At 40.9% G+C, this 27,000-nt stretch overlaps 1 protein-coding gene across 1 annotated transcript in view; it reads left to right on the top strand.

Moving 5' to 3' along the window:
- The window catches only part of IGF2BP3 (insulin like growth factor 2 mRNA binding protein 3), a 121,553-nt gene that overhangs the window by 20,121 nt on the left and 74,432 nt on the right, over window positions 1–27,000 (top strand). Inside the window, exon 3 of the mRNA XM_086742520.1 lies at window positions 5,315–5,363. Coding sequence (XP_086598646.1) covers window positions 5,315–5,363 — 49 coding nt within the window. The remainder of the gene's footprint in view (window positions 1–5,314; window positions 5,364–27,000) is intronic.

Genomic DNA, 27,000 nt, shown 5'->3' with positions numbered 1-27,000 from the left:
TTGAAGGCAATGCCGGGGTGTAACAGCAGTTGGTGCTGATGGGTGTGCCGTACCCTGCGTCTGTGCTGCTGGTGTGAGGGGCCAAGGCGTTTTCCAGGTAACCAGTATAGCAGTGCCCACCTAGAACGGATGAAACGAACCAGCACTTGCTCTTTGCACGTTCCTAAGAGTGGAGGTGGTAGACCATTTGCTTTCTATCCCATAGGTATTGAGTTCAAACAATTGAATGGACTAATGTTGTCGATGTTCACTTGATCATTCACACGTTTAACTCTTTTTCCATAGACTCCTCTTTAAAAAGAGCAAGTTTGCGCTGTGTGGGTTTAAGGCATTAATGTTGTGTGTAGTTCATATGGCTGCTGAAATAAGAAAGCATTACGTGGCATTATTGTTGAGAAGTGGGAATTAAGGAGCAGGAGGTAGCAGGTCTCTGGAGGGAGGGAAGGAGAGGATAGTGAGAAGCGTCTGGTTACAACGGGTGCAGGTACAACAGTGGGGAAGTGCAGTCACTTTGATGCTTGTGTGTATGTTTCCCTCTGAAACAGTCAAATTTTTACACCTGAGACACAAAAAAAACCTGGAACTGTGAGCAAAAGCATGATGTTTTGTTATTCTTTGCTCTATAATTGTCTGGGGTTTTTTTTAATTATTGTCCCTTAAGGAGGGTACTGGTCTTCTGTGATTTGCCTTGCTAAATGTCACATAAAGCGTACAGTGAGATTGTATTAGTGAGTGAAAGCGTATAGTGAGATTTTATTTGATGCAGGGGTGTAAAAAGGGATCATTTTCAAGACTTTTTTTAACCCAAGAGGATTTTGATAGGTTGAAGAAAAAAAGTGATGTATATAGGGACAGCAGAGAGAAGAAAGAGAATGCTGAAACTGTGGATTTTCTTCTTCCCTCCTCCCACCACCTTTTCCCTAAGACATGTTTGGTATTGGTTCATATGTGTGGAGGGTCCTTGTGGGTTGGGAGCACTGGGTGTCTCTGCCCACGTGTTGTCTGTATTTACATATGAGACATTACCCCTTCAGAGACCACTAAGATGGCTTTTAGTAAATTATCCATTTTTATGCTACTTCACCCTTTCTGTCTCTGCGCACACACGGAGTTCAAATACACTGCACAGTGATGTATCTTTTCGTTTTACGTGCTTTCAGTGTTGCAGAGATATTCATGTCCCCCAAACAACAAGGCTCCATGTCTTAACATCTCCAGAATAAATATATTGACATATGGTCACCAGCAGTGGCTTGAACTAACTGAATCCAGTTACCTGCATAATACCTGAAAAGAAGAATTTGAATGCATGCACTTCCTCTTAAGAAAAGTAAATTATTGCCAAATAATTGTTTATGGACTAAACCTTATGCAGAAACCTAAGAAGTCTGTTTTCTTCTTATCCAGTTAAAGGTGTTTTGGGAATCTTTGAAAAAGAGAAATGGGAATACCTGTTCACATGCTGTGGACTATAAGTAGCTTTCAAAAACCTTCATATGATAGAGAACACAAATATAATTCGCCCAGACTTTTTTTTTTTCTGTTGATGTCTATTTGCAATGCCTATTTAGAATGGAAGAAATGAATTAAAAAATCTGCTTAAACTGTAAAAAGTGCATACACACAAGTCTTACACGAGTCACATTGAAGAAATACGCTGGCAATGCTTTACTACAGATTTATTAAGACTAGGTGAGCTATATATTAAATGAAACTGTTGTAATAAAATACTTTCATGGAATTTGAAAGGACTATTTCTTGTCTTACACACCTGGTATGTCTGCAAGTGGTTGTAAAGTAACAAAACAGAAGATTACTTTAAAATAAAACAAAAACTTCTGTTGAGTTTATGCTACTGGGGATGTGATAGCTGTAGGAGCTTTGCACGTACTGTGCTTTGCTGAAGAAAATAGGGTTATGAAGAAGATGGAAAGCACGCTAAAGGAGCTGATGCTGTCTGAGATAGGAGAGTGTTTCCAGAAAGATGCTTCCGTATTTTTCTCTTTTCTTTCCCCATCTATTGTGTGGAGCTTTGTCCCTGCACAAGAGCACGCTTTCTGAAGTCGGAACCCATCCTCGTGGATGCTGTTGCTGCTCCGGTAAATTCAGTCAGACCCAGCTTTGTCCCTTTCTCTTTGCTATATGTTTACTTTGGTTTGGGATTTTTCTTGAATTTGAGAGCCGATTCTCTGTGGGTTCATGTGCATTTGGCAGAGGCACCTGCGGCTCGCTAATGCCGCCCTGCAGCGAGGAGCTGCGTGGGGCTGGCAAGGTGCAAGGAGATGGGCAGGAGGAGCGAGATGTCTGAGCAGGAGCTGCGCAGGTTGCTGCAGTTTGTGGGGGATTCAGTCTCTGCACGCGGATAGTTCGGTGCTCGTTCTGGTCCCGGGGACACAAAAAACCCTCTGTCATTTCTATCCTTTCTGTGTGGGCAGAAGGGCAGAGAGGGAAAGGGACATTATAAGCTTTGTGTATTTTTAGGTAATTTTAAGAAAAACCTTTAGGTGTTTGTGTGTGTGGTTTTTTTTGTTTTTGTTTTGTTTTTTTTTTTTTTTAAGAAGAGCTGATAGTAACTGAAATTGAGACATCTCAAAGGTGCTCGTGATCTTTTATCTTACACTGGTTCTGTGCGATTGCTCTCTTGGCCTTGCAAAGCTTTATTCATTTTATTTTTTCCTGTTGCTAATTGTGATATAGCAATTAAAAAAAAATTAAATTTTCACATGCATCAACAAACGCCAGACTTCAGTCATGCATTGGATGACAAGTTAAAATTACTTGTAGTGCAGCCAAGCAACCGATGAAGGTGTAAATAGTTTCAAATTAAATGGTTCATCTAGCTGTTGTGTTTTTTGAAGTGACCTTTCAGTTTTGTACAATAGGTGTCTCACTATTGCCATAAACTGAGGTGCACAGCGGGACTGTACCCATTTTGTACTTGGCTTGCCATTTCCTTTGGTTCTTTATGAAAGTGGTAGAGGAACTGGTAATTTTAAGGTGGCATTTCTTCCTTGCTTCTCTCCCTTCTTCCTCCTCCTCCCTTTCAGGATACTGAAGGTATTTTTGTGCTGCAAATGTTGGTTGGTGAAGTTTTAAATTGCATCAAACTTTTCAGTCCCTTGAAGCCGGATGGGAAGAAGAAAAAAAAAAAAAAAACAACCAACCCCAAACCTTGTGTTATGTCCTTTATTGTTGAGGTGGCAGTTGTGTGTATGAAATTTGTGTGAGGACATCTGGAAAGGACTTTTCCCCTCTCCTTCTCACCAGTGGGATGTACACTGCTCAGCATGAGGGTTTGCTGCTTACCTTGCCGTGGGGCTGGGGTGAGACCCGCTGTTGGTGCGCTGGCTGGGCTCTTGCGCGCTCGGATCCTTCCGCGAGCGGCACTCCTTGCTACGAAACTCTCATGAATTTTAATTTGAATCTATAAGTGTGAAAGACTAATGGCACGACACAGTTTGAAGCACATTGAATAGCATATTGGCTGCCAATTTTGTGGTTTGGGATTTTTCAGCATTAAAGTTTCCCAGTATTTTTAATATTGAATGAACATCCCCTTTTATCTTCTGCTTTAGGACCCAGCTTTCAAGTTTCAGGTTGCTGTGTCAGATAATTTTGATATTTCAGAGCAGTATATCACTACTTTAGGGTGATTGTTTTGTAGCAGTATTGCTAGCTGAGATTACATTTTTAAGGAAATCCTTGCAGATTTCAAGGAAATTTACCTCCCTTCCTATTACAGTGAAGCAGCTCCTGACTCTTCCTTTGCTTTATTGGAAATGAAAGCTTAAATGGGGTTGTGTGTGGTTTGGGTTTTCATTTTCCCTTCCTCACCTGTTTATACGATCGAATGCTGAAATCAGCTCTATCTTGCTTGAGAGGGAGTGAAAACAGCTGAGAAATGCTGCACAACTGAGACCTGTTCATCTTGTCTGGAGAAAGTGCATTTTTAATTTTTTTTTTCTTTTTTTTTTTTCCTGCTTGATCTCATGGTCACTACAGTGTTGGGGGTGATGCCTCCATGAGGAGAAGTTTGGGCAAGGTGGCTTTGTGCCGTGAGCTCCGGCTGCACCCCGAACAAAGCCTGTAGAGAAGATCATTTCAAGATGTAAAACACTCAGTGCAGGCCTGTGTGGGTGGTGGTGGTGGTAAGGAAAGGAGTGTGTTTTAAAAGGATCTGAGGGGAAAATGAAAGCTTTCCATTTTATTGCTAGACAGGAACATCTCTAAAAGTTGTTTTGTTGCAAGATTTTACTGGCCTGTATAAGTTTAACAAACTTGTATTCTGTTATAAAAAAGCCCTTACAATGTGAAGTGTTTTTCTGCGAGAGGTCAGTATTGAGCAATTAAAACACTGAGTAAAACTGCGTGTTTGAACACAAGACAGTTATTTTAGCTGCTCTGGTGAACCAAAATGTTGTTGAGACCTTCGAAGCTAGACCGCTCTGTGTTGTCCCCTCTCCCTTCCCTAGATCTTCCCAATCTAACCAGACTGACCCAACCAGCGTGCCCTACCTGAGCCCAGACGAAACTGCGTTAATCTACACATTCTTGTAAATCCCAAGGGTTTTGTGGCATCTCTGGCATTTATTTGTTCTCTTACTTTGGGGGAAGGGAGGAGACAAAGGACTTGGCTGTAAAGGCAGCCAGCACACTGACAGGCTTTGCAGTAGCACTTCAAAGTGAACGTTTTGTTTACCAGATAAACGAAAACTGATGTAAATTTGGGGTGCAAATACAATGAATTTGCTTATTCTTACCCCCTTCTCCTGATCAAAGATGGAGAATGTCAGCCATATAAATGTTAGAATGTAGTCTATCATTAGCCTAATAAAAAGCTTAATTTCAAAGCAAATGTATTTATCCAAATTTATATTGTCTTCCTTGAAGGAATGTAGAATCTTTAAGTATCATCTTGGTGAATTAAAAAAATTTTTAAAAATTTCTGAATTGTGTGGAGATGAACCTAGTACAAATACATGGGATTATCACACCCGTTTATAATGGAGCGTTAGATACTGAAGGCCTTAAAGCTGAAATAGAAATAATCTTCAGGAAAAGTGGAGACTTCATCAAACATAACAGCTGTCAAATGTGTAACAAGTATTTCTGTAACAGCTCTTTGGACGTGAAATGGTTTTGACCTGATGTTCCCTCCCAGCTATCTGTTGGGTTTTCTGAGTTATGTATTTGGTTTTGCCCCTCTTAATTTGACAGATGCTTAAATGCGGACACTGCTATGTATACTCTATCTTGCAATAATGTTGTTTTCCTTTTTTTTTTTTTTAAACTGTTTTCTTTAATTTATCTGCAGGAGTCGGAAGCTTCAGATCAGAAATATCCCGCCTCACTTGCAGTGGGAGGTAGGAAGCTACTTTAAAAATTGTTATCTGTGCTTAAAACTGTTTCTGTTTCTCTCTATCCACAAGACTTTTCCCCTTCCCCCACCTTTCACTTGCTTTGCACACACCACCCATTCTGTTCTGGGGAAAAATCCTTTGGAAGAGGGAACAATAGAGCCTTCTAAGCAATTCAGATAACTGCCTTCATTTCTGCTCTCAGAGTTAACCATAAAAAATGTTGAAATGGATTCTTTGGTGAATGCTGACTTCCTGATGCAGTCACTCTCTTTGACTGAAAGTTTGTCCATTTCGGACCTTGCTGGTGTGTGAGTTCAGTAAACTTAATACAAGTTCATATTTAAATACTTGGTCAAAACCTTTACAAAAGCAGATATTTAATGCTGATCCTCTTTCTTTGATTCCTTCCCCCCGCCCCTCCCCGCTGGCCCCTCCATAGTGGTGGCAGTATAGCAAATGGTTTGCTCATGCTATTACTGTTATTGGCTCTCGCAGATATATTTTATACTTGCTGTTTACACTCAACAAATATAGTGTTACAATTTTTGCAGTAGATGGGCTACTGTGAGAATGGTTCTATTTTCTTTACTATTTTTCTACTTTGTGTGTGTTTAAAAGATATTTTTTTTTATTATTTTTTATTTCTTTTTCCATATCTTACTGTGCTAAGTCATCCTTTTGCCTGAGGGAGGGTGGAGGGTTTGAGGATGAAGCCCCATAGCATTTGTTCTCTGAGCAGGTTTGGTCTGACTTTCCATCTGCAGCTACTTCTTTGTTTGCGCTGCCTGATTGCTTCTAGCTTTGGAGAAAAATGGAGGCGTTGCTCTGTCCAACTTATGCTGTCAACCACAGGGTTTCTCTAAGATGTCAATCAGCACATGCCATCGCTCACTGCTTCCCCCTGTCCTTCTGGTGTGTGCTGTCCATGTAAGCGTTTCCTCTGCAGTTCCTGAACCATGTGCTCCCCTCGATTGGACTGTATCCACCCGTTAGCTTTTATTTCAAATTCATAATTGCTTTTTTTTTTTGTCAAGCTTTTTGGAAGAGTAGTGATTGAAGTTGCTGAGGGTGATTGAGGATTAACTTATTTTTTTGGTACAAACTTCCTCTGAGGATTTTGTGTAGGAATAGTGAATACCTGAGCAGAGGCATACGATTCAGAAAAATGTGAATAAATATGGATGTAAGCACTGTTGAGCAGAGTAAATAAAAATACTTCTACCAGCTTGTGCCTCCTTACACACATGTAGCCATTACTGCTTGTGTGTTAAAAGTATCTACCCTTTTTCCCATTTGCTTCCTAATTTTAAAATTATTTCCCTCTCCTCTGTTGCTGCAGTTTCTGTGGTGACACCTGGTCTCAGACAGATGTTCCCTCTGTCCCACCTTTTTAAAACACTCCATCTTCCTAAAGTTACCAAGGAAGAGTTAAAATTGTTCCTATTAACATCATTTCAACCTTGGCTAGATTTCCTGAAGTTGCTTGTACAGACCAGCCCCTTTGTCTGGACACAGAATTTAGAGGGATGAGGCCCCAAAACAACTTTTACAATACTTCACATTCTCTTACAACATCAGGGCTGCTTGCTAAGTGTCGTTTGTCTACAAACTTCCTAAAGGTTTTCTTTAAGTGCTGGTGGTCTGTCACTTCTGCACTAAGCAGGTAAGTTTTGTATGTTCTCAAAGGAGTGCCGATGACAAAATGCAGCAATTGGTGATCAAATTAATCAGGGAAGAAAGCTTACCTTGGGCTCTGGCTTTTTTTTTTGTGGCAAAAGATCTTGCAGAAATGTCCTTTGAGCTCTGTAAGAAAGTTTTTGTTGATTCCTCCTTAAAATGAGTCTGTCTTGCAAACAGTTGCTTGGTAGGGAGGCTAAAAGTTAATTCATACAGAAGGGGATTTATACTGAAGCAATGTTCTTGCATAGTGTTTTCTGAGGGGATGGTGTGTGTGGCAGCTGGAGTAATTTTACTTAAATTGTTTCTTACAGTCCCTCTGTGCCCATCTCCTTGCCTCATCACTTCTTTGTTAATTGCTTAGATCGAGACTGACTTATTTTAATGGGTGTGAAATCCTGAAAACTAAAACAAAAACAATTGGTAAAAGAGGTCGCGAGGTTAGTTCGGTCTATCAGCCCTTGTGTGTTCAATATTGAAATACAAAACACACTTTGTGGCCTGTAACACCTTTCTTTTTTGCAGTATGTAGGGATTCGTGAAAAGAACAGAAGAAAGATTAAGGTTCTTCCAAATTTTTTTTTTCCTAGTATAAGCATTATTAGGAAGGTTACCTTGTCATTCTCTGCAAAGTTATTTTCTTAAGACAGTTATTTCAACAGAGCCTGTTTAAATTTTTTTCTTTATAGAAAATAAGCATCTTGCATGGGAAGCTTTAGAGGTGTGTCCCTAGTAGTCAGCGTGCCTGCCTCTGGCTGGGTGCTTTGCAGCCAGTCTTGTTGCCAGTGTCACCCAGTGGTATCTGTAAGTCCTGGGCCATGTGGAACTGGGACCCAGTGAGGGTCTCTGTGCACACCCACACCCAACCGAGATGGTCCTTGGTTTAGATCCCTTGCAAAACCTCTGTAGAATAAGGAGGGTATCCATAGGGTTCTCAAATGCAGCTTGTCAAGTTTGGAGAAAGGAGGTCTGGAAGAGTGGTAGGGATGCTGGTCCCACAGGAACGTAGCTGGTGTTTGTAGTGTGAAGTGTAGCAGAGTTTCGTAGTAGCTCCCACTCCTGAGCACCCCAGAGGAATAGTATTGCCTCCTGGTTTTCAAAACCAGAAAAATGTTCAGGGAGCAAGTTAAAGCTTAATCTGAATTGAGGATGTTTTGCGATACGTCAGCTGAGGAAGATGCCCTATTGTCTATATAGGTGCTTTGTTCTCTGTGCAAATGGGAGCTGGCTATTAAGATTCATGAAATGCTGGAGTAAATGAGTTTCCTCTGAAAAACCTCGAAACTGTTTCACTGGTGTACCTTCTTATCTTTCTAAAAGGCATGTGCACCAGTTTAGCAAAATCTAGTGCCTTTAATAGCATGGAAGAGAGAAAACATGGAACTATAGTGTTAAGGAAACCTTGGAAGAAGCTGGGTATCCTGAAGACTGATGTGAGGTAGGACACTTGACCCATAGTTATTTCATACAGATTGGGAAATAAACAGTAAGTGCAAATGACCACAGAGTAAAAAGCATTTATTAATTAGTCTTTTCATAAACCAAATACACAAATCCAGATTAACTATTTGGCTTTCCAGCTGCCTTTTTGTATAAAAATGTTCCCACTAGCCAGCTAGTTTTCTCCTTCACGTGGGTTGAAGTTGCTGAACAAAATATTGACTCTTACAAGCCATAGCAATTGGACTTGTAGTTGTTTCCCGAGTAATGTAAAAGCTCACTGTGTACTTATCAGACCATCATGGTATAAGTAAAAAAGGTAAGATAACCTTTTAGACTGTATTCAGGGCTAAGTGGTAGAAAAAAGGCAGATAATGACCTGCTGTAATCTTCTGAGTTACTACATTGAAACAAAACCCAAAATTTGCTATCCTGAAGAGCTCACTCTTAAAGTGCACCTGTGAAAGATAAAATTCTAACATATTCCAATGCATTCAACGTTAAATTTCTACAAAACTTGCCTGGTAATTAATTTGAACTTCACAAGAATATTTTTGGCAAGGTTCTACAAGTTTCTGTACCTGTGGGTTGGGTACTCTTGTATGTACTCCTTGCCCAGCTAGGAGAGACCGGAGGTGGAGGGAAGGCAGCATCTCTGTCTGAAGTAAGAAAATTTAAGACTTGCCTCAGACTGAAATTGGAGTCTGGACCAGTACAGGCTTATCCAGGATCGTGTTCTCTATTAATCTAGGAGGTTATTTGCATATTCCCCCTTTACCTCACTGGACTGTCTGGGTTTAAGGATTCTGGATCAGTGCCCATGTTCCATAAAAGCATCATCATTTCTGGAAGGCATCTTCTTCCTTTTATTCTGCTTGCAAATAAAGTGCATGTAGAGGTTATTGTATCAACTTGGTAATTTGAAGGACATGTGTGTGAACAGATGTATTTTTTTAAATACACCAGTTTCACTTGTTACAAAGTTTGTTTGGTAAAGCAAATACTCAAAAAATTAGTGCACCTTTTTTGGTGATCGTAGGTGAGTATCATTTCCCCCCCCCCCCATTCCTCTTCTTATTCATCAAATACAAGGTCCAGATTGATGCTAAGAATAATGGCAAGTGAAGGATTTGGCACCCCACCTTTTCCCATTCTCTGCACATACCAGTCTCATCTCTCTCTCATTGGAAACAAGCACCCAGGCTCTATGGTCTCTGCAGAAAAGCAAATAGATCTCTCTTACTCTTTCCTGAACTGCAGTCTGTAACATACTGTTTTGACTCCTAATTTGTAACCACAAGTAATCTCTCACTTACCTCGTGAGTATTTAGCACTGGATGTGTATTTGCAAGACAAAACGATATGCCCCCTAGAAGGATCTCTAGGTGTGGTGGTACCTGGAGTTTGTTTCTGATTAAACACAGTGGGGATCCAAGTAGAGCTCTTCTGAGAAGGAACTGTTATGTGAAATGTCACCCTTCTTGAAAAATTTTCCTTTAAATAATTTTAAAACTAGCTTCCTCAGCGCAGAAGAACAAGCAACCTGATCTGGTTGGAGATGTCCCTACTCCTTGCAGAGGGGTTAGACTAGATGACCTTTAAAGGTCCCTTCCACCCCAAACCATTCTATGATGCTTCAAGAGATTTTTCTTTCCAAATATTTTTGCCATGTTTAGTGAATAAAGCACTAGAGAACAGACTTTCAGGACACAGATGGTGCCAGAAAGAGCGCGTGCTGGCTCAGCAGGAAGGTGGCTGTTAAAGAGGTTCCCACTTATCTTCTGTGGGCTTATTTCCTTATAGGTTTGTGTGGAGCAGATAAACAGATACAGTGTTGATGAACTTTGTAACAAGAAAGGTAGACTAAAAGCCCAGCCTGTGGAGTGTGAACCTGTTGAGTGAGCAGAGAAGCAAGAAAACGATTGTGAATGTGTATTCTTAGCTCTGTTGTGAGACTTGCAGGTTGCTTTTGGGGACAGAAATGTGTGGGAAGGGAGGTCTGATTTAGCTCTTCCAAAGGCAAAAGGATGTTACTAAACTGGGTTTGCTTTTCCTCACTCTTTCATGGAAAGTAAAAATGAAGTCTCATAGTTATGCTGCGACCTCCTGATATTTTAGATTCTCCAAGGAGAAGTAGTAACAGAAAAGGATTTATGGATCAGAGTTGCAATGTGAGTACAGGTTCTGCATTGAGATTTCTGTCAATACAAGACTTGAGCGATCTCCACCCATCTGCATATTTCAGTAAGAGAACTTTCAGGTCCTTTGAAAGAATTGAGACTGATTCTATTTGGGAGTAAATGTTAGTAGATCTTCTTACAGTGCAGTAGATTCTCTTAACTGTTTGTCCTGAGGATCTGTAGTTGCTTGTGTTGCTTCTTTGATTAAAACTACTGAGCTGTGTGGGGAGCTTTTTTTTTTTTTTTTTTTTTTTGGCTGGTGGGTTGTTTTTTTTTTGTTATTGTTGTTGTTTTTTTTTTGTTGTTGTTGTTTTAAATCTAGAGATGCAGTGTAAAAGCTAATCTTGCTGAATGGTACCTGCTTATGATGCAGCTTATTCTAGAATACCAGCAAGATGAAAAGGACAGGTGGGGAACTTGTGGGGTTTAAGAAAGGAAAAAAAACCCAACACATTGCAATTAAGAAGTTAGGATTATACAAAGCAGATATTTCTGATAAGACAAGATGTAAAGGGGAGATGCAGGAATGAGCTGAGCTACAATGAAAAGAATTCTAGAAGAAAGATTAATCAACAAGAAAGAGGTTTAAAATGTATTGAAATATGATCTTTCACCTGAAGCCTCCTCCAAGAATCCAAACTTAATGTAGTGGTATAAAAAATAGTGTATATCTATAAAAATGCTAGCAGAATGCTAAGCATGGACAAATTATCTGCTGTTGTGTCCTAGGTGTGGGAATCTCTGGTAGGGATCTTTGTTTTCTGTTTCTTCCTCAGTGTGCTACATCAGGCACTAAGCTGTACTTTTTGCCTATTACTACCAGTCCTACTCAGCAGGAGACTGGAGAACATGTTAGTCTGTTCTCTGCAGCAGTCGTTTACATATTTCAAGACCTATGATGTTTAGAGAGGGTTAAGAAGAGAGTTTAAGTTCTTTCAATCTCTTCTCAGGACTCTTATTTCTCAGCAATTTATTGTTCTTAAGTCTCTGACCTGGGAATGTCCCATGAGGATTCTCCAGAGCAGTTTCTGTAGTTTAAGATCACTTTCAGCTCTTATCTTGTCCTCTGGTGTGTTTGCACTCCTTTTCAGCCTTGTGCTGTCTTCAAATTTAATAAACACAAACCTGATGCAACACAAGATGTGGTGATCCCTGCAAACCCTATGAAATGGAGCTCTTCAGTTTTACAGTAGGCTGGTAAGGACTATTACCTGGCAGTGATCGCAAGGTCAACTTCTCACCTGCTGTTGTAGTGTGGGCTGTGTTTATCTTATGAGTGTTGTAGGGGACAGTATGAAAAGCCTTCTGAAGAGAGATCCCCCCCATACATAGACTGTTAATTCTGTTATGAGAAACTGGAGAGATTTACCAAGAATTACATGTGTCAAAGGCTGAATGTTGTTCGCCTACTTATTTTGATTTGTAACTACAGGACATAGAAGGTAGAGCAGCCCCTGGGGTAACACAGAGCCCCTGGGCAGAACTGCCTCCTCCTCATCTTGTATCTGTACCCGGGAGAGCATGGGGGCTGCCTCTGCTCCTCTCGCACAAAAGGGAAAAGAGAAGATGGTCATCTTTCCTGTCTGCTGTCTGACCTGGGCCCTGCACTCTGAGTTTATTTTGCCCGAGCTGCACGTGTTTCCCGTGATCTAGCCAGGCTTAACAGCAGGTGAGGCAATCGGTATAGGAAAGTGACCATCTCTGTCGCAGGGCACCCAGTTTTGCACTTAAAACAACATACTGGCTTATGGTGGGATTTCAATTGCCTGGCTTAATTATAGGGGATGATATTCACAGGTATATATGAGGTAATAAACACCTTTTGCAGGTGTTTAAAACATAGAGTGTGGGAGTGAAGGTTCTTGGGTAAACATGCAATAAGCGTATTTCTCACTTGGAAAGATATATTCATACAAATGTGTTGGCTACAGCAGTCCTGATAATCATCTTACAGCTGTAAACAACTGGAAAAAAATCTAATGGGGAAAGTAAGTGTCTTTGAGAAATTAGACTACAGCATGTTTTACTTAAAAGATCAAGATCTTATTAAAAGTAGTTGATAGTGATGCTTTTATCCAACATCTGCACCCATTTAAGAGGTAATATCCCAGATGCCCACACTGATGGTACTTTATGCTTTTATTGTAGTTGTAGGTTTAGGAAAGCAGCTTTGTGTTAGTTAACACAACTTTTTTCTTTAGGAAACTTGTATTGCAGTAGCTTAAGTAAGGAATAGAGAAGTTAGAGGTGAGGTCAGGGCTCTCTTGTGCTAAGCACCTGGAAGATACGGAAGGTAGTCTTCCAACTACAAGAACTAGACATAATGCTAGTGCTCTGTTTCAAAGAAATCAGAAGACTCATCAGGTCAGAGCTGGTTCAATGGACACAGTTTAGAGGCATGAAAGTTGCTCCTCTTCCTCCAGACGAACAAGATGATAAGTTGAAAGAATAGGAAGTGGAAGATTGTGGACTCATGCTGCGGGAAATGTGATGTTGGCTGGTTGGTCAGGTAGTCACTTTGACTGGTATGGCAGAGGCAGGAAGGTTGGCTGAGCAACTGTTGAAGAAAGTGCTGACTTGCCACAGCTTTTTGGGCAGAATATTAAGCAAGCTGGAATAACTGCTGACTTCTGTGAATATGCTGAGTAGTAAGCTGAGTTCAGGGCTTATGGTGCGAGTTGCTGGCTAACGCTGCAGTGGAGGGGGCTGGACAATGAGTGGAGGAAAGCAACCAAGGTCCAAATGCAGAAGCCTTATGTCTTTGTAGACTGCATTTATGGGCCTATATCTTATTTTTCGTATAACATTCAGTGGATGAAATAGCTAAGTGAAGGGTTTAAAAAAAAAAAAAAGAATGATTCAGTGTGACTGTTTGATCAGTGCAACTTTTTGATCCAAATTTTTCCCTCCATCCAAATTTGTTCCATTGTTCTGTGACTAAGATGAAAAAAATTCTGTTTTCATGACTGGTTGTTGATCTTCTAGGATAAAGGAAGGCTCAACCTTTGATCTCTAAGCTTTTCAGAAATGTTCTTATACTTAAAACAGCTCTTAGTGTGCAAGAATTTTGGCATTGTCACCATGGGGTTGCTTGGCACTGTTAGAACAATTTGTTGCTCACAAGCCTAGAATAATATGGTTACTTGTTTACCCTGTCATAAACAGTGACTCCAAAACTTCAGAAATCTTAAGACACAAATCTTGCTTGGTTCAAAACACTTTTTGGGAAACTAGCCACCAAATCTTACTTTTATTTGCAATTCTAGAAAGGTGTCTAAAGACCATTGTTTAAGGGCTCAGTTGCCAAAGTCTTGCACCCCTTAGCTATAATTTTTACTTAAGGAGTCACTTTAATCATGGTGCAACCTCTTTATCCAGCGTTGTGTCACATCCTTTCATAGAATTACAAAACCATTCAGGTTGGAAGGGATCTCAGGAGGTCTGTAGTCCAACTTTCTGCTCAAAGCAAGTTCTGTATTGAATTCAAGCCACATTGCTTAGAGTTTTGTCCTTTCTTGGAAACCTCTAGGAATGCAGTTTGCACAACCTCTCTGAGTGACCAGTTCTAAGGATTAATTATTCTATTAGTGAGAATTGTTTTCCTTATACTCGGTGAGGACATCCGTTGTGTCACCTGAAGTCTGTCTCTTGTCCTCCCACCTTGTACCTCTGGGAAAAGCCTGGCTCTGTCTTCTCAATGACCTTTAGGGCAGGCTGCTCCCATGCTCCCCTCAAAGCTGTCTGTTCTTGGGCTCAACAAGCCCAATTCCCTCAGCCTCTCTTCACTGGAGAGGTACTCCAGCCCCCAGCCATCTTGGTAGCCCTTCACTGAACTCATTCTGAGTTCTCAATGTCTTTGTTGTACTGTAGGTCCCAAAACTGGATGCAGTATCTACATGTGATTGATTATCCCCTTTTACTCAGCATTCATTATCTTTCTGCCACTTAATACAGCCCAGGTTGTTATTGACCTTCTTTGCTGCCAGGACAGAGACCTGGCTCATGTTCTGCTGACTGTCCCATCAACACCCCACATAGTCTTTTCAGCAGCGCTGCTCTCCAACCAGGCAGTCCTTAGCTTGTAACAATGTGCAGGGGATTGTTCCTTCCCTGGTGCACGACTTTGACCTCCTTCTCCAGGTCATTGACAAAGACGTTAAGCAGGACAGGCCCTGGGACAAACCACTTGCTACTGGCCTCCAGGTAGAGTACTGTCCCCTGAGCCTACCAGTTATTCATTATAGCACTGTTACTGGAAATTAAGCTGGACATGGAATCTCTGCAAGTCTGTCGTCTGCATGCATAGGAGGTAAAACATGTCTGGGAATGGTATTGCATCTCTGCAGATAGGACCTAGGCTGCATGCCATTGCTGGCTAAATTTCCTTAAACACAATGATCAATTAAGCTGTTGTTCAAACAACCCTTAAGTGAGGCAACCTGGAAGTGAAATAAGCAGCACCAACACACTGCTACTTTCTTAATTTCACATGTAATTGCATGATCCTGTTTCTCACTGGTACTCTTAATAGCATAAAAAAAGAAACCACTGAGGGACTACTTTGTGAAAATTGTAGATTCTGAAAATTCTTTTCATTCTGAAAGCAGCCTCAGTTTAGCAAGTTGTAATGAAAGTACAAAAGTATGTTTTTGACCTATGAAAGAATAGGATAACTGTCCTCTTATCCCTGTCAAAGCTATTGATAAAGCTTTTCCGTGTTTTTTACATGTAAACTTAGTCTCTCCTAATTAATTATTCATGCTGCCTGATATCTTAAATCTTGCTCACTTTAGTTTTTCTCTGTGAAATGAGGAAGCAGTAGTTCTTACTGGTGTTGGGTCTTCTGTGGAAGTGCTGGTTTTAAATGCTGGGAGTGCTGTCCAAAAATTCCCGATGGAATTGGACAACAGCACTTTTTTTTTTTTTGTTGGCACATATGAAGCTACTGGTAAAGCTACATGCTTTTATAAACAAAGATGCCCTTCAAGTGTTGTAAAATTAATGTGATTAAGAAGCTAGTTACTCTTGTCCTGCTCTTGGAGAAGTTCTGAACTAATTTTGGTTACCTGCCTTGAAAGAAGATGTCACTAGCAGGGATTGTCTCTTCAGACTTACCAGTTGTGTAATTGGAAAAGAATTGAGGAAATACATAATGAATTGTTCCTCAGGCAATAACAGGAGAAATGTTATGAGTTCTTGTTCATGGTAGCCAGAGGAATAGAAAAATGTTAACTTCAAGTGGTCTCAATGGTTCTTTTCTTAATCCACTTAATTTGCGTATAAAGAACATCAAACCAGCCACACTGGGTGAGAAGAAAGGTTTGTCTACAGTCCTGTATCCCACCTTTGCTGTGCCTTTGGAGGGGAACAAGAATAAGGACAGGGATATAGTGATAGCTCACCAGAGCAGTCTCCTGGCTCTGTGTTTTGCTGCGCTGTAACCTACTGACCCAGAAATGGTGCCTCTGTACTTGAGAAATTAATCTAAAGCTTCTGCAAACCTGTTCTTGAACCAATGAAAACTTCTAGCATCCACAATACACTGGAGTGAGGAGCTGCATGGTTTTATGGCGTGTTGCGGGAAGAACCGTCTCATCTCATCTCACATGCTTTGAACTTCTACCTGCCTCCCAAATCCTGCTTTGGAGGGAAGAGTGAAGAGTAGTAGCTCTATAACCTTTTTCTCCCTCCCTACTTCCCTTATTATTTTAAGGACATTTATTCCTGAGTCACTTATTTTCCAGGCCGAAGACCCATAGCCTGCTTAGTTGTTCTTGGTGGAAGCTGTTCCCTATCCTTTGATTATCTTTGTCCTGTTCTTGGAAATTCTACAAAGTGATTTGGAGTTGAGGGACTGAATCTGCACACAGTTATGTGATTCATTTTAGGCTATTTCATTTTATGAAGGTAGTTGCTGTCAGAGACCTCTATATATGTCTTGGGTTTTGCTCCTTTTCTTAAAAAAAAAAAAAAAAAAACAAACCTGTAGCGAAACGCTAACCAGTGAAATGGGGTTTGCTGCTTATATCTCAAGAGATAAGCAGACTTTTTTTTTTTTTTTTTTACGACAGCCATGGGAAAAAATGACATTATCAGTAGTGCGGATCCTCCTCTGGGCTTGCTGCTGGTTGCCAGGAAATGTTATATTTGAATCACATGCGTACCACATGTTGACCTAACTTTATGGAACTGTTTTGGTTTTTTTTTTGTGGAGGGTGGGAAGCAAAGTGTGCTTGTTGCCAAGGGGCTGGCTAGTTCCAGCCTGGTTGATTCTGTAGAGCAATGGTAGTCAGCACATCTCTCCTCACACTGGTGCTTAGGCATGTGAGCTGGTTTTGTCTTGTTCACTAGACAACTAGCAAGTGGCTCTTGGGCTACTTCTCTGATGAGCAAGTCTACTGAGGCTGTTGCAAAGGTTGTAGTGCAGCTACTGCTACAAGTCTTCTACTTCATTGCTGCTTGTACAGTCAGACTGGTTCCTTGCCTCTGTTCCCCTTCCACAGTGACTGTTTTGGTTGCAGTCTTGAATTTGACCATTCAAGACTGAGAACTCCGTCCATGTCTCTTCTCGGAACTCCTACATGCTTTCTTCTAATGCTACAGAAAAGAACTTGAGTTATTTCTTGGATGCGTGGGGAAAAGGGACAACAGGAGCTCATCTGCAGAATCTCCTGCAGAAAGAGGGAGATGCATGACAGAGGCCGGCAGTGAAGCTGTTGTACCAAGCAAGGGGAAATGTTGCAGCCTTATGAGAAGGCAAGAGATGCCAACACGGTCTGCGCCTGCATACTGCCGTTTCATCCAGCAGCCAGCACTCACTGCAAGAGTCTGGATGCTCTGGTGGGTACTGGACGCTGGGTTGAGGCCTTAGAAAGTGATAGTGGAGAAGTAAATAGGTAGGAGATCTTTAAGATCTAGGTGAACACTAACTGAGCCAAAAGATACTGAGCAGGGGGAAGAGAGATGAACTTCTGTTAACGTATTTCCTTTTTTAAGTTTTTTGTGTTATTCTGAAGCCTGAAGCTCCCTCTGATCCTGTGTCTCAAATTGGTAGCCAAGTACATGTGGGCAGGGAAGGAAGGGAATGTAACTTGAAATAGCTCCCTTATTTTCAGATGCTTTGGATGTCGTGGCAATCAAAAGGGGGGGATGTGATTAAAAGCCATCAAAACCACTTCCAAACACATGCTTTTTAGTGGAGCAAATGAGCAGGATTTCTAGAATAGAATGCAAGCAGGAAATCACTCTGAAAACTGTAGCCCACCATTAACTGGGGGGGGAGGGAAGATGTATTAAAACTATCCTTGCAACCAGCTGCCTTATTATAAAGCCTAATAAGGGATTGAATGCATGTGTAAGAAACAGATCCAAATCAACATTTCTTGGGACACCTTTTATTGGGTGTTGGGGTTTTTTTTTGTTGCTCTTGGTAATGGAGCCAGGCTGTTGTTATGTGAGTAGTAGATAGCTACTCATGCAACACTTTCTCTTATTTGCTCACGTAGTTCCCTTATTGAACTCAGTTACCCAGTGTGAGCAGCAACCAGGAGGCTAACCTCAACTATGTACTCTGAAGTGGAGGATTATAATGATGTGCCAGTGCCTTCTAGGTAAATGTTTCTCAGCCCTTTGTTGCATTGGATGTGTAAATAAATCTGTAGCCTTCATCTGACTTGCATATAGCAGCTATCGCCCTTTTGAATGTGGTCTGAGCTGCAAATCTGCTGCTGATGTTAGTGTGTGCTCGTCTGCTTGTGGAGATTCAGCAGGCTTTTGGTCTGGGAAACTGTTACATGCTACCTTCTCGGTACACCTTTCCTTCTTTTGGTATGTTTTTTTTTTTTCTGGTGACTGTTTCTCTGTCCAAATATGCAGAAATGTACAGGAACCATTCATGTGAGCTTACACTGAAGCAGTGTTTATTATGTCCCAACTGCAGGATTATTTTTTTTTTTAAATTTTGAGTATGGGACTTCTGTGGACCTGTAGCATTCTTGCGGGCAGCATGGCACCAGCTCATTATCCGTAACTTTGATTTATGGATATTGATGGTTGCACCCCAAATAGTCACTGGTTTAGGTTACTGTTGCAAATGGGGATGGATGACTTGTTAAGTACTTGAGCAATTGCATCTTTATAGGAAGCTTTCTTGTTGCCCCTTCATATCAGCCTCTTAGTAATGTTCAGTAATTAGTGTGTGTTGTCATCCATCAGTAGGTTTGGGATCCACACCCAGGAGGTATCTGTTCCTGATGATGTCCTGCTTTTCAAATATGTAGTAGAAGAAGCAGTGCAGTGGTGGGGGGATACTGGAGACTTGAAGCAGCCTTGTGTCTGGGACTGCAGAGGGAGTGTGCAGAGGGAATTCATGCTAGACTTGTGCTTGGGACTCTTCCAACTGTGTGGTCTCCAATGAGTGATGGTGGACTACGAACACCTTTATGAATGTATGCAGGTGGCTGTATAGCAGATATTAACTTCTCTTAGCTATGTTGTGTATATCCACTACAACCAGCCCTCAGATCTCTGAGGTCCACTGTTCACTGGCTGTGAAGTTCATTGTGGAATCTAGGAGGATGGTGGAAGGACTACAAAATGTATCAAAAGAGAACCTCAACTTTTGCCAGCTGAGGAGTTGAGAGGAGGAAGAAGAAAAAAAAAAAAAAAATCTGATGTTGCTAGTGCTAAGTGTTAGAGACAAGTGCCTATGACTTCTGCAGCTTTGCTACATGACCTGACTTGTGGTTGAAGCCAATGTCCAGTGATGTCCTTGAATTCTGTAGAAATGCAGATGTTAGTGACTGTTTTGTGTGGCCATGTTACAAAAGTAACTCCTGTCTTCATGAAACAATAGGAGAGCTCTCAAAGTGGTGTCCTACCTGACTAATGAAATTGGTTAACCTGCTTCAACATGGAAATGTGGTTTACAAAATAGACACAAGCTATGCAATGCTTTGTTTCAGCTTGTCAAACTGTGGTCTTGCAGCTTCCCCAGGTGGTGTGAGGCACTGATGCGCTTGCAGCTGCCTTTTGTGCCTTGCTGTTTGAAGCTGGCATGCAATCCTCTCCTCCGTCCTTTTGGGAAGTTGCTGTCTGTTGCAAAAGCAAAGACAAGAATTACGTATTTTCTTCCAACAGTAGGAAAACCTTGATTTTCAGAGATCGTATATACCTGCATGTCAACAGTTCCCATTAATTTGTCAGAACCAAACTGTTTAGCAGCCTCCCTTCTGTTTGATTGTTCGTGTTTCCATTGTAAAGCTGCTATTAATTTCTCCACTGCTAGTGCATTGATGCAGCCTCACAGAGGTGAGCCAAGCAATGGGTCACTGAGACAGTAATGCATCAGGGATGTTAGAGCCACAGCCTCGAGTATCCTTGGACTGTGCTGACTGCTACGCGTTGCTCCCAGTTCTTCTGCGTGGTATTAGCTTCTGAGCTTTGTGGGATTAAAAGCACTGCCCTGCTGCATGTAGCTTGTTAGATGTTTGTCTTCTGCTTGAGAAAGAATGTGCAATGCTATCTTTTGCAGTTTTGTTGCAGTGAGACCAGCTGTTTTAGTAGTTGATAGGAGCTTCACAAATGTGGAAGAGACCTTCTGGCCTTGAGATTAGAGAGGGAGCTCATCAGGTCTGTCTGGCTATATGCACTTTGCTGTGGGAGGGTAGTGGCAAACCTGAAAAATAGCTGCTGGCGATGCCAGGCTACAGATGCAGAGCTGCATGGAGCTGATGCCAGGCTTCTGCAAGACAAGGAGGTGGTGTCCTGGGCTGAGGGGCAACGGGAGTCTGATGGCAGAGCACAGAAGTGCCTGGGGTGCCCTCCTGTCAGAGACCACCATTGCTGCTCCTGAAAGCCACCCCTCACGGTCCCCTGTGCCAGAAAGGGTCACCACATGTGCCGGTAGTACTCCGCTAATGCGGTCACAGGTAGACACTTCTGCAGCATGTGCATATTTCCAAGTATTTTTAAGGCCTTTAAAAAAAAATTTAACTAACACGAACACCACTTTAAATATATAAATGAAAAAACAACGAAGCTTCTGACTTTCAGCAGAATTTGCTGCTTTCAGAGAAGCAAGTGGCATAGGTTGTGCAAAATGGTGGAGTGGAAGTAAAGTTGTAGGCTGTTTTCTGTACCAATACATTTAAAAAAACACTGTGTTTGGGGACTGAGCAGATTGTAGACTGCACTGTAACTAGTGGAGTGACAAATCTTTGTGCTGCAGTGGCATTTGAGACTTTTGCTCTTTGGATTTTATGCTTTAGTGTAACCAAATGCAAGCAGAAGTGACCAACAGCTGTTCCAGCAGCACTTTGACTACTTCTTAGTGTGTATGTGGTAGAAAATACGGCTCCAGCCTTCTTACATCTAACCAAATTCAGGTGGTTGGGTTTGGGACAGACGAAATTTCCATTTTGCAAGTAATAGAAAAAGTTACTTTCAGTCTCTATGGGAAGCCTTCAATGAGTAATGACAGAGCCAGTATGTAAAATGTAGGAGTGGGCACCGCTGGCTTTTCTGCCAGAGCTGTGTGTGGGGAAACCCCTTAAAAAACCCTACTGGCTTCTGCAGCAGGTCAGCTTGGTTCACTCTTGCTCCTTTGGGTCATGGCAAGTGCACTTCAGCTGTAACAGTGAGGAGTTTGAAGGTTTTAGAAGTGTTTGGAAAAAAACCCAAACTTCTCAAGAGTATTTATCTTTTGTGATCTAACTGGAGCAAATGAAGGTACCAACTTACTTCAGCATGAGTTTTCCCTTATTCAGGCAATGGTAAGTTTATAATCAAGTGAGGGATCATTTTAATAATAGGTTTCAGGACAGTGATATCATCACATTCAAATTGTGACTAACGAGTTAATTATAGATACTGTACATTAGTTCCACTTTTCTTTTTGACATCTTAGACTTGCCAAAATAAAAACGTAGATTATAAAAAGATTGAAAATTAACATCTATAGTTGAGTTACAACATCTCATGTGCAGTTACTTAAACTTTTAAAAAAATGCTTTTAAATAGGTCTTCCCAGACTGTTAGTCTGATGCCAGGTGAACAGTTCAGGGGTATTTCTACACATCAGCAGAAGAAGACTTTCTCATGAGATGAACACAGTTTTTGTCTGCAAAGAAGAAAACTTTAAAAAAACAAAAACAATTGCCCTAAACAAACAAACAAAAAATGAAAAAACCCCTTCTCTGCTTGTCTTTCATGCTAATGAGCATTTTCATCACATTATCTGAAACAAAACAATTGTGCTTGTACATGAATTATTCTCTCATTTGAAGTCCCTGCCCTCTTCCTCACAAAGTATTTGTTGTTCATCAGTTCAGTTTCTTTCCCTGAGCTGAGCAAAAAGCGAGCCAAATAATAAGCTTCTGTTAGCTTACCTGTTTTCTAACCTTTCTGATGATGTTAGTAGAAAAAGTGTAGGTAGTGTTTGGGGTCCTGTTGCATGCTGGAGTTTGTTTGGTGGTGGTTTTTTTTGGTTCTTTTTTTTTTTTTTTTTTCCCAGCAGGCAATTTGGACTATGGCTTCTAAACTTTCAAACTAACCCAAACTATTGGGTGAGGCTTCATGCTTGAAGGCTTACTGCCCTAAATAAATCTCCTAGCTTGTGAGCCAAGGTTCTGTCCTTTTTGGTGGGTAATTCGCATTTTCCTTTCATTTCAAATCACTGTTGGAGGAAGCTCCTTTCTTCTTTCCCCATTTCTATCCTCTGATCACAGCAGCTACACCATAGCGTCATTATGATGTGTTCCCTGGATGCTAGAGAGCCCCCTGGGATTTGTGGGACACACAGCTTTCCTGGGGCTCTTGCTTCTATCAAAGACCAGGGCAGGGGTGGGGGCAGAGGACAATCTCTTATTCTCACCCTGTTTGCTGGGGACCGGTGTCCAGTCACATTGGTATGGGGAAGATGTTTTATGAGCTTGAACTAAAGAGCTTTGGATCTGTGTGCATGGATTCTCTAGTTTTTGTGTAGTGGTTTCCAAATCATCTGGTAGCAGAAAGCTGGAGGATACAGAGACTGCTATCATACTAGCAGTGCTTGAAGATGCATATAGCGTGGAGAGGAATCTTAAACCTGCTTTTTTTGGGGGGGAGTATGGAGAATTAGTAGCTGGAACTGTATAATTGCTAGTCTTTCTTCCACAAAAACAGGTAAGTTTTTCAGATCCCTTTGTTCTCTCTTGTTCTATTAAGAACATGACTTTAAAAAGTTATAGAAACATTGTAGTTATTTGTAGATATAAGAAATACTTATGGACAATGTTGCAAGCATCACTTCAGACTTAATGGACTACTTCTTCACTAGTAACTTTGTGGATGTTTTCTATGAATTTGGTCTAAAATTCCCACTTCTATTTAATTTTAAGGAAAAGTTGAATTAAGTTTCTAAATGAAAAAAAAAAGTCTATAACCAGAACTGCAAGAAAGTTTTACATTGTGCTGGTCAAAGGAGGTATTCTTAATACAAAACCTTTATATTCTATGCTAACCTGCAACAGGAATCTTTGCACCTTTGGTAAATGTCAGCATGTATATCAACTGCACATGAGATCCTAAATTATTAAGAGTTGATATGTTTGGACTCTCTTGTGACTAAAGCTATAACCTGTGTAATAGTCAGCCTCCGTCAACTGTTTGTGGTGCATTAAGAATGGAAAAATATGCTGAATTTAATATAGAAGAGGGAAGTGACCATAAGTAAGCTTACAGCTCCTCATTCCCCATCCATTACTATCAAGTCATACTGTCCTATGGTTTTAGAAGAATATCAGTTGAATTTCAGGTGGGATAAAAGAAAAACAATCAGCACTACAAATGCTTTCTATAGAGCCGATTGTGGATTACTGCATTCTCCAAACTGCTTTTGGAATCAAATTCTAGAGGGGTTTCTTGCAGTTCTGCAGATGACCTGTCTGTTCAGAAAAAGCATGAGCAACACTTCCCTTGTTTAGGCTTTTTAATGTCTACCTTACCTTGTCGTGCCAATAAAACTCCTTTTCTCATCCCACTGCATATGGTGTTGCTTAAATACTCATCAGCTGATTGTAACTAATTTGTAGTGATCACTGTGTTATGTAATGCTTGTGTTTTTTCTTGCCAAAGTATGGTGATCACCTGAACAGAGGTAACTATCGTGCTAATGTGCATTAACCTCTCTCCTCCGCTATTTTTGCTGGCAATTTAATTCATCTAATAGCTGCCTCTTGCATGCCTTTGTGGCTTTGGCATATCTAGCAGCGTATCTTGCAAAAGTGTTGCTTTTCATTTCCTTCTGAGAGCAATCCAGATGTAGCAATGCTGTCTAAGGAAATCCTGTCGCTTGACTCTGGCTGCAGCTATAAGGGGGTCATTAATGTGGTCTTAGCTCCTTTCTGCTACCCCGTGCTGTTGTAGCTGCTGTCTCCTCCATTGTGTCTCTGTTAACAGCCCACCCCGTCACAGCTTATCTGTGAGAAGAGCTTTACTCCTGGGAGAAAGACAGTAACAAAAATCAGAGAGGAACTGTGGAAAAATAAAACGCATAGCTTTCTCCTTTCTGTTTTCTTGGAACACAGGATATATACAGTAACTTTGGAGTGCACAACAATGTTAAATTTGTTTCTTATTCGTAACGCTTACTTCATCACAATGATGGCAGTGTACTGTGTGTACATGCACTACCACCAAAACCCACAACCCACGGAGCTGGTGCTCTGTAGGCTGCAGAGGCTGTGGCACATACAGCTTGCGCTGAAGTGGCGCCATCCACGTTAAGTCTGTTTTGGGATCATCCAGAAGTCATTTGAATGAGCAGTGTATTTGCTCTTTAATGTATGTCCTGCAAAAGGGTGATGAGATTTCGGTGATTTTAGTGGAGTCTGAGGTTGTGTGTGGGTGCAAGATTCTCCATAAGTAAAGATATTTGTCATTGTGGCTTTCTAGTTTGGTTTAGATGAGGAATACAATTTTTTAAATATTCCTGAAGTGCGTTGTGCATTTAAGAGATTCTTGGCAGTGTCTCTTCTTGCCAATAAGGAGTCCACTTTGTGTATTGCAGCTCTTCGTAGCTCCTTCTACAATACTCAAGGGATATTTGCGTTCCTTGCATTGTAACCTGTGATACTTCATCACGAAGAGTTGCCCACATCATCCTCCCCTGCTTTCTGTGGGCTGTGCTGCAGTTGGTGGGGCTTGCCAGGGTGTAGAGACACGGTTTCCATCTTGCGGGAGTCCTCTGGGTGGGTCTTGAGGCATGCAACCCTCCCTGACACGGGCAGGCTCCCTTGGGTTCGGCTGAGGCCGAGAGACGTTCCTAGAGTGCGAACGCTGTATTTTGTGTGATCTGGATTGGGAGACTGCCCGTTTGGCTGCACCCCTCCCTCCCTCCCTCAGCGACGCCCAAAATAAACATTGCGCAAATTGTGTGTCCTTCAAACAAGCAATCAGTGAAAATTGCTGTGCTTCCACTAAGATTAAGACTAATCAAAGCGGGCAGTGATTGCAGGGGTTGGTCTTTGCTTGGAGTTTGTTCTAGTAAGTCTTTGCTGCCCCGTGAAGGCACGGAAAGGATATGAAATGACACAATCTACAAAAACTTTACCACTAATTGCTTTTTATGTTCTTTTCGCTACACCACGATCTCTCTTGGTCTCATTTATTTTGGTGGAAAACCGTTCTGGTAAAGAGGAAAATTTTGTGTAGGCTAAGTAAGTAGGAGACATCAAGTTTTTGCTGTGAGTGAAACAAAACCTCTATGGTAAATGTGCTTTTAAGTTGCCATTAGTGAACAAATCTTTAAAAAAAAAAAAAGTTAGTAGATTCCTATGTGACTCTAATTAGTTTAAGGGGGGAAAATAGTTTATATTGGAAATGTATACAGTTTCATTTTATGAAGTCTAGTTTACTCTGTGAATAATTCCTTATAAATATAGCTAGTGACTTAAGAGATGACTCATTAATGGTTTAAAAGCAGTATAGTAAAAATGAAACTTGATTTTGTGTGTGAGGGCTATTTTTGTGTGGGGTTTTTTTTCCTGAAAGTTATTTTGGGAGTTACTTTCAGTGGAATCCTTCTAACCATTCCCTACGGTGTAACTGTGATTGCCTGCCTTGCTGGTTTTCTCTTCGCCTTTATTGCAGTAGCAGCAAACTGGGAAATACTGATGTCGGGAAAGTAAAGTATGGGCAAACGTACAGCTTAAGGGAAGGGCTAGAATGAAGCTGGTCTTGAAACTATGATAACTTTTGTTACTTGTTGCAGCACTAGATCATATCCTGCTACTGTACTGAAGTAATAGTTAAAAGCCAGTCTAATTCTAACTTCTTATACGTCATCTCTGTGAGTGAGCTTGTTGGCTTGCCTGACTTAGAATATATAGTTTTCCTTCCCTTTACATTTCAGTGATCCTTGGCTGACCAGTTTCACTACGTGCAAGAAAACTCTTCTCCTTGAACACTGGTAGTAAGCTTAACAAGAAGAAAAGGTTCAGCTGTCATTAAGCTTGAGAAAAGTTAAAGCTCTGCATCTTTTCTTACATTTGCTGTAATACTAGTTCTTCAGAGTGAAGCTTCATTTTATGATTAGTTATATAAATCATTCTGTTCTATTTGGCGCTTTACTGAGAGTATTGGACTTAAAAGCAATATGCATATCTTCTAAAATTTGCATCAATATAGGAACTAAGTTACACTGATAAAAAAATAATGTATTTAAATTTCAGACAAATGTCACTACCTGTCCATTCTTCCACAAAGGTTTGTGTGTGCATGGAGTTGGAGGAAAAACAATTAATGGAGTCTGGGTTCTGAACTCAAATCATGTGTCTCCTAGGAATATTGTTGCCTTCACATCTTCCAATTAGCAGAACTTAGTTCTAAAGATAGGCATTTAGGCTGGGCTTAAAGTAATGGGAACTCCAAATTCAGTGACTCGTGGGAGGTTCTAAACCAGTCTGCTCTTCTCAGCCTTGCCTCTTCATGTGTATATAATCAGGTCTTCAAATCTATAGCTCTTTTCCATTATCTAAAAAAAAAAATGTAAATGGTTTTGGGTGAAAGTTCTGTCAGACTCTGCTCCTCTGAAAAAGCACAACTACATTTTCAGAACACTTTCAGCAAAGGTTTAGAGTATTAACTGAAGTTTTAAAATAAAACACTTGCTTTGTATAACACTGTAATATTTTGCTGCTGTTAGATTAGAAACACTGAGCCATGATTTATAAGCAAGCTATTGACTTGTTGGACACTTGGTCTGTTTGACACAGTTTTAAGAGGTGCCACTGAGAAGGTGGTGCATTTTGTAGTAAGACAGGTGGTCCTTTTAAATCAATATTTGCTTTCTTTTTCCAGGTATA

This window comes from Chlamydotis macqueenii, chromosome 2 (genome assembly GCF_036417535.1).
Source record: "Chlamydotis macqueenii isolate bChlMac1 chromosome 2, bChlMac1.mat, whole genome shotgun sequence".
Taxonomy (NCBI): Eukaryota; Metazoa; Chordata; class Aves; order Otidiformes; family Otididae; genus Chlamydotis; species Chlamydotis macqueenii.
Note: the sequence above shows the minus strand (reverse complement) of the source record. Positions and strands in the feature narration are given on the sequence as shown.